The 10,322-nt window shown below is 39.1% G+C and overlaps 1 protein-coding gene across 2 annotated transcripts in view; it reads left to right on the top strand.

The window, feature by feature from the left end:
* The window catches only part of ranbp2 (RAN binding protein 2), a 37,012-nt gene that overhangs the window by 8,012 nt on the left and 18,678 nt on the right, over positions 1-10,322 (top strand). For both annotated transcript variants that reach the window (XM_015037041.1, XM_015037042.1), the window contains exons 4-16: positions 1,355-1,507; positions 1,611-1,841; positions 2,591-2,733; positions 3,498-3,693; positions 4,727-4,867; positions 5,719-5,878; positions 5,965-6,146; positions 6,589-6,782; positions 7,080-7,203; positions 7,283-7,444; positions 7,865-8,002; positions 9,139-9,270; positions 9,381-9,611. In XM_015037041.1, coding sequence (XP_014892527.1) covers positions 1,355-1,507; positions 1,611-1,841; positions 2,591-2,733; positions 3,498-3,693; positions 4,727-4,867; positions 5,719-5,878; positions 5,965-6,146; positions 6,589-6,782; positions 7,080-7,203; positions 7,283-7,444; positions 7,865-8,002; positions 9,139-9,270; positions 9,381-9,611 — 2,187 coding nt within the window. The remainder of the gene's footprint in view (positions 1-1,354; positions 1,508-1,610; positions 1,842-2,590; positions 2,734-3,497; positions 3,694-4,726; positions 4,868-5,718; positions 5,879-5,964; positions 6,147-6,588; positions 6,783-7,079; positions 7,204-7,282; positions 7,445-7,864; positions 8,003-9,138; positions 9,271-9,380; positions 9,612-10,322) is intronic.

The raw sequence follows: 10,322 nt of genomic DNA on the forward strand, positions 1-10,322 counted from the left end.
TGCAACAGCCATAGACTTAAAGAGAAATCTGATAAATTAGGCTGGACAATATGGCTGAAAAACGTATCACGATACAAGTGTTTCATACCAGTCGATATCGATTATTATTGATTAGTTTTTTCTGTTAAATATTTGAAATACTGCTAAACTGGTGCTGTGATCTTTCCTGTCTCATCCAGTTTTTGCTCCACACTGTTTATTGTTAAAAGAGTTATGGTGAAAACTTAAACTGCTGCTGCAGAAGTTACTCAACAGGTTGCTAGGCAACCGAAGTGGGGAGCAGAAGGGGGGCCTTGAAACTGCCTGCTACTTAACAGATTGTTGCTAGGTAACCAAAGAGTGAATGAGTTGATGCCACTTATTTTGCTTAGCTGGCCATTTTCTCTGCCTACATCCCCCAGAATGCTGTTTGGTTCTGGATTTGAGTTCAGTGAAATTATTGAATATTCAAACATTTTCTGTTGATATTGATCATGTGATATATATAACCGATTTATTATCCAGCCCTACATTTGAGCCCCAGCATAAAGTGACCCAAATCCAATTTTTATTTTTATTTATGTATTTATTTAGTCTGAACAACACAGATGGGATTCAGGGTTTCCCCCAGCAAACCTACTAAGCCCAGTGGTAGGGGTGCTATGGGGCAGTCGTTCAGCAATCTGCCATGTTTTTGAGTAAAACAAAAAGTTTAATTTTAACAGAAAAATGTAAAGTATTATTGGGTAATTATGTGTTATTGGAAGAGATTATTAAAATACCTAAATCCCAACTATAAAGTCTTAAAAAAGTCAAATGATAAAAAACAAAGAATTGGTAAGCAATGCTTAGCCTGGTGGGGCTGCAAGTAAAGCCTGGTGGCCCGCCAGGCTTATAATATACTGGGTGAAACCCTGGGATTTTTTTTGAATGCGACCTAGGCCACTGGCATATCCAATAGGTATCCGATCTTTTTCAAAAGTGATCTGAATCTTGATCGGGCAGGTCGTATTCATAATATTATTCTCACTATTCTGCGTCCTGAAACGAGCAAGCAGGAATAAAAACAGAAAACATGGCAGACAATAATAAGGTTTAAGTTGGATATCAACTTTAAAACCATAAGATATGCTCCACCATTAGCATCCATGTTTACTTCCACAAACACTGAGCACTTCTTCTTTTTTTAATGGCGGTTGGCAAAACACTAGTTCTCTTTATGTGTCGTTATTGCGCCCCCTACTGCGCATGCGTGACACTTTGTAGTCCACACAACCGACAACGGCAAAAAGAAAAATCAGACTTCACAAAAAAAAGGAGAAGTGAGCATTAAGGCCTGCAGTGTGAAGGTAGCCTAACTTCTGTTTCCATGCAGCGCTCGGTGGACCTGAACCCGGTTCAGAGAGACCTGGTGCTGAAAGTTGCCGAGCTGTTCGTTGGTAAGGGAGACTGCGACAGCAAAGCTGAGTTCTGGGTGGAAAAAGCTGCAAAGCTCATGCCTGGGAGCCCAGAAGTCTTCAACTTAAAGGTGAGAGCTGCTCTTACCCAGTGAAACGTCTCCATAGCCCTTCAGCTGTGCAAGTCCAGCATCAACAGCTGCCTTGTTCTCACGACTGTCTGTGTCCATTCAGGAGCGCCTGTTAAGCCGTCAGGGCCAGCAGGGCTGGAACCAGCTGTTCGACCTCCTCCAGACTGAGCTGGCAGCCCGGCCGGCCGACGCTCTGGTGAATGTAAAGTTGGTTCAGCTGTTTTGCCAGGATGGTCGGCTGGATGAGGCTGTCGAACATTGTCTGGCTACTGAGAAAAAGGGCTTGCTGCGCAACAGTCTGGACTGGTACAACGTGCAGCTGAACACGTTACAGGTCAGGACTTGACTCTCTTTTCTTTTTATTTTTTTTTAGTGTGGAACATCTGTAATTTAAATTTTTCTGTTTATTTTATTTTATTTTTTTGGGGATCGTTGAAACACCTGTTTCAACTTACAAAACAAAAGAAGAGGGCTTAAACGGGGTCTATATATTTTTGCACATTTTTTGTCGTTCTGAGTCTCAGCTACTTCTAGAAACAGGGTTGTTTTTTTTCTTACAGAAAAAAAAAACAAACCAGCTGTTTTTAGTGTCTGAAAAATTTGCCATTTCAAAAACCGCCCGAATGTTACATCACCAATGAGCAGGCACAGTCCGTCACCTAGCAACCCAAGCAGCGCTCCAGCACATTTGCTTTGGTCAGCTGTTTTTCAGCTGTTTGTGCTGTACAATGGCTGCTGGATGTTCTCTTGTTGACCTGCCATCCAGAAGCTGATTGCTGCATTCTTGTTGGTTGTGCAGGAGGCTCTATTAATTCTTTTCAAAGATGTTCAGCTGTATAATTTTGCCTCTTTTGCAGCCATTTTCACATGCAAGTGTAAACTTTGAGTTGAGGGCGTGGCCAGCATATTTTTAGGATTTAAAGTGAAATAAGCCCTAAAACAGCTCTTCATATGACTGATGGGAAAAACAAAAGGCTTTAAATGTAATGAACCTGTTTTGTATTGTACATAGACCCACCCTAACCTGTTCAGGGAAACACAATGGGTCACCTTTAAATATAAATGCTTTCTTTTTCCTTTCAGGAGTATCTGGATCAGCCCAGCGTTTCAAATAATGAGAAGATGTGTCGACGTCTCCAAAGAGAAGTGCTGCTGGCGCACTGCAGCCTGCTGCGAATCAGACTATCCGAGAGCGGCGTGCAGCCAAGCGTCGACGCATTCAGGAGGTCGGTCAGGCCCAGCGGTTCAAATTGTCTCAGAAGTTATTATGATGTACAATAATATTGTTGTTTTGAGACCATTTTCGAGTAACATGATGGTAATGGCATCTACAAGATCAGTAACCTTTAAATTCTGTTGAACATTTGACATTGGAACTGGAAGACATTTTAAATATCCAAAATAAGGAAACAAAACAAACCAAAAAGTGTCTGTAAACAAAATTTCACTTCACAAAAAATTGAGACCAGAGAACCAGATTAAAGCCTTTTGTATTCCAGTGTTTAGTAGGAAGGGATAATAATAATAATGCAAATGGAAATTATTTACCTGGTAAATGTGATTGATTTTTTGCTTATTGCAACATGCATCTCTTTTGTAATGCAAATTAAACCATTTATACAGAAATTAAATAAAAATCAGGTGGACTTTACACTTTGTGTTGGCCTTTCACATAAAAAGCAGAAACGTTTGTGGTTCTAATGCGAGAAAATGAGGAAGTTGAAGGGATGCGATTCATTTTAGCAAAGCTTGGTTCATTCAGCTTTTCTAAAACATTATTTCTTGCGTCATTGTAGTTTGGCTCCAAATTATTTGATAGAACATGAGACAAATATTATGTGATTATGTAATAAATAATACGTACTGAGGATCTGGGAAGTCTATAAAATGTTTCAGAGTTGACACCTGTCTACGGATGGTGCTATTTAATAAAGCTAAAACTAGTACTTAGAATAACTTTAACTGATTTTTGTTTCGCGTTTTTGTTCAGTTTCGACCAAGCTATGCAGGCGCTGAGCGGCGTCGCCGCGCTCTTCACCGATGAACTCCTAGAGGCGTTTGTGGAGATGAGGGCTCACCTGTACCTGCATGCCGCCACGCTGCTGCTGAAAATGGCTCAGGACCGGCAGCACGCCTGGAGAGCCGTTATCGACCTGGCCGCGCTCTGCTACCTGCTGGCATACCAGGTACCCAAGAGTCGCTCCGGTACCGACCCAAACATGGAGATGGATGACCTCAAGCAGTTATAAACCATTTACAGGGATTTCATTTACATTTCTGTTCATTTAGATTTTAGCATTAGAGGAGGAGCTAGGTGTTGCTTCATGCATAAAAAGGAAACTATCTTAAATATTACCCAAATGTAGCTATTCAAGAAAACAATCACATTTTGCACATTTTTGTACTTTCATTTGTGTCTTTACTGCTTCTGAAAACAACCTAGATGTTTTTCTGCAATTAGTTAATGTTTTTTTGGTGTCTGAAAAACGATTAATTTCAAAAACCTCCTGAATTTATAGATTTTAAAATGAAGCTGATCTCAGTCCAGATGGTATAAAAACCATGAAATTATCCTTTATTACCTATTGAACACACTCTTTTTAATATACATATCTATATATCACATAGCTAGTTACTGTATTTTAGTTTTATTTATTATATTTTTTTAAATTTGTGTACTTTTTTTATTATGTTTATTCTCTTTATGTTTTATGATTTGTGGAAAATAAATGTGAACGGATCCAATTTGTTCAATATTTAGCTCTAAAATATTTTGAATGTTATTAAATCAAATTAAAATCTAGAAATTATAGATGTTATGGAAATGTTTTCTTTTTTTGGTTGGGATTTATTTCAGAAATATGCTTTACGATTCTGAGGATTTTGAGTATCAAGCTGTTCATGCACGTTTGCATTAGCATGACCATTTCATTTGCATTTAATTGATGCTTAAAATAGAAAAATAGACTGAATCATTAGTAAAATAGTGAAACTGAACCTATGTTTACCTAAATTCTGCTTATGATCAAGATATAAAATTATAATAGTCAATTTCTCTTCATATGTCCTCAAATTTACTGTAATGTACAGAAACTTAAAATACTTTGGCATCTTATATTTTAATAAAAAGCTTTTAGACGGGCTTTATTCTTAATTCTTAGTGTCTTACTTGTCTAGAAAACATTTTCCTTACATTTTCTTGTCTCTGTTTTGCACCAGGCTCCCAGACCAAAGACTAAAGTGACCAAAAGGGACCAGTCGGCGCCGCAGCTGCTGGAGCTACTGGCCAGCGACCGGCAGAGTCAGGCGGGACACATGCTGTTCAACCTGAGCGCCGACACCTTCACTCTGATAAGAGAGGTCGGCTTATTTCTGTCCTGATTTATCCAAATGTATGTCTTAACAAAATGTGCAAAGAAATTTGAATTTGACAGAATTTTACTCCTGATGTTAAGACAAAAGGCTGAAAGCATTTTATTAGCGAATTATTGTTTTTAATTATGAACATTTGCAGAAATGCTATGAAATCCTTGAAAGTGTTTATGTTTAAGTTGCATAGTTTTGTAATAAAGTCCAATCTAACATTTGGGCAAAACGTTTTTTTCAGTTCAGAATAGGTATACAAAGACTTTTTTTTTTTCTCACCGTCTGAAGTTAGATCTGATTAATTTTTCTTGTTTTAGGCTAACTAGAGTTACCAAAATTATTTCTATTTACAAAAATTTGCAAGAACAGTTTTTATTTTTTAACATATTTATTATTCCTATCGGCTCAATGATTTGTACATAGCTCCCACAAGTCTGAACCGGAAACGATCCGCTCCACTGATCCGCCATCTTGGTAGGCAAACGCTAAAGCATAGATGAGAACAAAAATAAAGTATATTGACACTCTGGACCAATTTGGACAATCAATAAATCAATAAAAAACTCTGCTGTCAGAGATTGAAATACTTCTTAACTTAGAAATTGTTTTGTTGTTAAATTAGTGTTTTGTTCCCGGACCGGTCAGAGACATTTCAAAACGTAAAATTTTGTTATAGTTTAGTTTACTTTGTCGAATACAGAAAACGTATTAACAGTAATAAATGATATTGTATAATAGTGAATTAAACTGTTTTTATCTCCAAAGTTTGGTGCTGGAAACGCTCTTGAATTTCGCAGTGGGAGCCGTGTGCGCCCCCTGGTGGTAGTGACCGTGTTTGTGTGCAGGTGGTGGAGGCGTTTGGGAACCGTAGCGGTCAGGAGTCTCTGTTCGAGCTCCTCTGGGGTCCGCAGGCTTCCCCCGCGTCCTCGTTTATCGCCAACGACGACATTCACTCGCTCAGCTCATTGGGTCCAGAGCTTTCCAACCTGGTCAAGTGGGACTCAGGTACAAACCTTTAAAATGTCCCTCCAGGATCAAAGCATCCAGAAGAAGTTGTCTTCCTGTAGAGTGATGACTTTTTGTGTTTTTAGGCTCCATCTTGCTGCACGGCGGGGAGCTGCAGCACCTGAGCTGGCTGGGGCTGCAGTGGATGCTGCTGGACCAGAGGCCGCCCATGCGCGACTGGCTGCAGCAGCTGTTTCCCAGGCTGACGCTGGAAACGTCCAAGCTTGACACCAACGCGCCGGAGTCGATCTGCCTGCTGGACTTGGAGGTGAGAGCCCATCAGCTTGTCTGGAGATCTAAATCAGATTGATTATTGATTGAGCAGTAAGTGAAGTGGAAGGAAGATCTCACATCTGGAGTTCGTTCAGTCTCTGCAAAAAGAGTTCAAGCTCAGTCAGATTGATCTGTGAACGTCAATTTTTACGTTTTGTCACAGACTTCACAGGTTCTTTTGGTTTGTTTACAGTTTTGTTTAGAGAGGCTTCATAAGTCATTATGTTTGTTGTTTCTGTTGTTTATTTATTTTAGACATTTAAAATGTCTTCCAGTTCCAGTGGTAAGGAAAAATGTGTTCTAGCATTAATATGCCATGAAAATGGTCTAATAACAAATGCAAGTTTGAGGACTTTTCAGACTTATTGTTTTATTTTTTTGTCAATAAACTGGGAACTGTGTGTTAAACGTCTCTGTCCTCCGTTTGCTCCGTTCAGGCGTTTTTATGCGGCGTGGTTTTCTGCAGCCACTGTCAGCTTCAGGACACGGCGAGGATCAACCGCAGCCTGAGCCCGCGGCAGCAGCTCTTCGAGCCTCGCTGCCTTCCTCTTCCTCTGCTCCGCCTCCTCGCCACGCAGCGGCAGAGGGAGTGGTGGGGCGCCGTCTACAGCCTCATCCACAAACGAGCCGTGTGAGTGTCAGAAATGTAATTTTTATCTTTAAAATCTGCAGATGGCGAAACTCCTTTTTGTTTTTAATTGGCTAAATATTTAATTATATTTTCCTTTTTTTTTGTTTCAGGCTCTTTCCATATGTTTCTCTAAAAGGCGTTAGCTGTTTTAAAGTTAAATATTTCTTTTCAAAGAAGTGCATCACTGCTGAAGTAGCATTTTAAAACCCAGTTCTTTCCAGTGCTTGAAGAGATTTTTCTTTAATTTACATTCATCAGTACCCTGAGAGCTCAGTTTTAACATTTGCCTCCTTGCAGTCCCGGTACGTCGGCCAAACTGCGGATGATTGTGCAACACGGCCTGAACACGCTGAGAGCTGGAGAGAAACACGGGCTCCAGCCGGCGCTGATGATCCACTGGGCTCAGAGTCTGAGCCAGACGGTACGCTCAGTCTAAACGCTTTCAGTTTGGAAACTCAACATGTTTCTTGATGTTTTCTCAACTGTAATTATTAACGCAGGGCGATGGCATGAACTCGTATTACGACCAGAAGGAGTACGTCGGCCGCAGCGTCCACTACTGGCGGGTTGTGATGCCGCTGCTGGAGAAAATAAAAATCAGACGAAGCATACCAGAACCGCTGGACCCTCTCTTCATACACTTCGCCTCTAAGGACATTCAGGTCGTCATCAAACTCAGAATTTCACTTTTTACCTTTTATGATCTCAGTTTCAAATCTCCGCCTTGGTATGTTTGCTTAGTTTAGTTGTACAAAGTTCTCTAAATGTCCTGTGAGTAAACATTTTTGTCCATTTCTCCATAACAGCTGGAGCTTTTAATATGTAGCAGTTATTTAGACATTTACTGTCTATTAAGAGTGTTTCATCAGCGTGAACCAAAGTAAAACATGCTCCCTTCTAGGCGCGAGTGAAATTACCGTAATGACCCGATATCGGCTGGAAAGCGCAAAGTATCCCAGAGTTGCAGTACTGCAAAGTTGGCTTGTAAAAATGCGTTGTCGACGACACCGTTTGGGTTAAACAGGAAAAGCTTCAAATGCTAACTCTTGTTGCTGATGTTAGGTGTGTTTTTATGTCCACAGATTTCCGCTGTGAAAGGTTATGAAGATGAAGCGAAAATCGCGTACGCCGTTCTTCTGGACATCGAAGGCAGAACTGAGGAGGCGATCGCGACTTTAGAAAGCATCAACAACATGTCGTCGATCTGGCATTTAGCGCAGGTAAACCACTGGGATCAATTCTTAACCTTTAATCAAAAATACGTTGGAGCCCTTCCTGTAGAGTTTAGTTTCTGCAAACCTTTGCTTCCAAAAGTTGGAGATAATCAGTTCTATTTATTTTCCAGGTTACATTAATAATCACCTCTTCCTGTGTGATTTTAATGACTGGGTTTCGCTCCAGATCGCTTTCAGAGTCGAGGTTCTGACACCCGATAATTTTCCGTCTGGCAGCAGAGACACAGTAATGATCTGCTGTTGGAAACATCAACAGTGTCTGTTTTAATATTCAGTGTTTCGTCCACTTTTCGACAGGATGTGATTATTCATTGAAACCGTCAGTAATGAATAACTCTCTCCTGCTATTTCTGAGTTTGGAATAATAAACACAGCTGGTTCTGGAGCGACAAAACCATAAATAGATTATATCTCAGCCTATAACCTGTTTTTATTAGCAGAGGCTTTTATTATGAAAGTCTACCTTACTGGTAACGATGCTCAATCACAGATTGGACCAAAACCTTTAATATGAGTGAAAAATTATGACATTTGAAGATAGAAAAAGTTAAGAAACCCTCTTAAAATGTTTGTTTGATGGACTGTTATTATTTTTATTTCTTACGAAATATATGAACCAGTTTTTATTACAGTTTTCTGGGATGAGAAAATTGTACTCAAGAAAGAATAACACTACAAAAACATATTTTTTCTCAAATAGAAGTGAAAAAGTATTTAGTAAAAAGTCTGGGTAACTATTAAAAACATCAGTCATTTAATATTTAAAATTACATCATCAGATGGACCAAGTTATAAAGTTATGTGAAAGTTTGAAGACAAAAAAGAAAGTAACATAAAATAACAAAATCGGGCAAATGAAATATTTTCACCAAATCAATTTATATCAATATGAAACTTGAATAAAAACAGATTTGTGACTGTGTTGGTTAAAGCATTCATTTAGTGAAGTTAGTAAAGTATCCAGAAAGTTTACTCAAGCAAAACAAGTACAGCACAGTAAAATATACTCCAAAAAGTAATAAAAAAAAATTAGTTACTAAAGTAAGTGTAACTGAGTAAATGTAGTTGGTTGCTACCCAGATCTGGTCATGAACAACTTTTATTTTTATTACTTTTTGCAGATTTATCAGCGGCTGGCAGAGGAGGCCAGCAACGGCGTGGAGGAAACCCAAGACAGGTGTTTAACTTTCTTGAGGAAGTTCAGGAACTACTTGTCAAAAATCTACAACGCCAACGCAGACGACATCGAAAGGGTCGGTTGCAAGTTTGAGTCATAAAATTTCCTCATTTGGATTTTGATAAATTTGTCCTTGTTGTTTTTACCCCTGTGTCTGAGTCTCGTTGCTAACGTGTCGCTCTGCAGCTTCCTGTGTCCATGGAGGAAGTGTTGGACCTCCTGAACGACGTAAATCAGCAGCTTGGCGAAACCCAGGAGCACATGGAAGAGGAGGAAGAGGAGCAGGAGGTGAACCTTTGGCGAGGACCGACTCACTCCAGCCCGGCTCGTCTCACAGAAACCAGCGCCACCATTTCGCACATCAAGTTTGCTTCTCCCTCTCCGAGCAAAAGCATCATTTCTCCTTCCAAAAGATTGGTGAGTCTGTGGATCACATGTTTTGATTCGGGTTCCTTAAAAATTCTGATTCTGTGCCTTCAAGGTTTGGAAAATGCTTTATGTGCACCCTGCACAGTTTTGTGATTAAGTTAAATCTTTTTTATGATTTTTTTTTTTTTATTGCAGTTAAATCAGACTAAACTTTTCTTGTTTTGGTTAAGTTAGAATCACCAAAATTATTACATTTTGCTAAATCCCGTAGAATTTAGCGAGAATATTTTTTAAGAGATTTTTTTGGTGACTTTCTTTGTGTATTGTTTAATTTGAGCAGAAAGGTTGTTTATCTTAAAATTAGTTTGGACTGTTTGTCCTACTGGCTCGATGACTTAGAGCGTTTTTCTATTTTATACTTTAAACAGTTATTGAAATGAGGGGATCTTTTTAATTAGTGTGTTGTTTTTGTAGAAAGTGTGTGTGAGAGGGACTGTAACTTAAAATCTTGCTGTATTACCTCGCTGATAATTGAAATGGATTTCTTAAGTTCATTTGTTTTGCTTTTGTCTCCAAAGTGTAGTGCTGGAAAAGTTTGAACACTGTGAAAAGTGCTTGAATTTTACTTTTGGAGATTAATAAGCCTTGTTGTTTGTGCAAATAAGTTTCTTTTAGTTTATTACATTCTTCTTTTTTTTTTTTTTTTTTTTTTTTTTAAATTTTCCCAAAAAACCCCCCCCCTTGGGGTGAAAACCAGAA

Source organism: Poecilia latipinna, unplaced genomic scaffold (genome assembly GCF_001443285.1).
Source record: "Poecilia latipinna isolate Pla-1442-1.1 unplaced genomic scaffold, P_latipinna-1.0 Scaffold390, whole genome shotgun sequence".
In the NCBI taxonomy this organism is placed as follows: domain Eukaryota; kingdom Metazoa; phylum Chordata; class Actinopteri; order Cyprinodontiformes; family Poeciliidae; genus Poecilia; species Poecilia latipinna.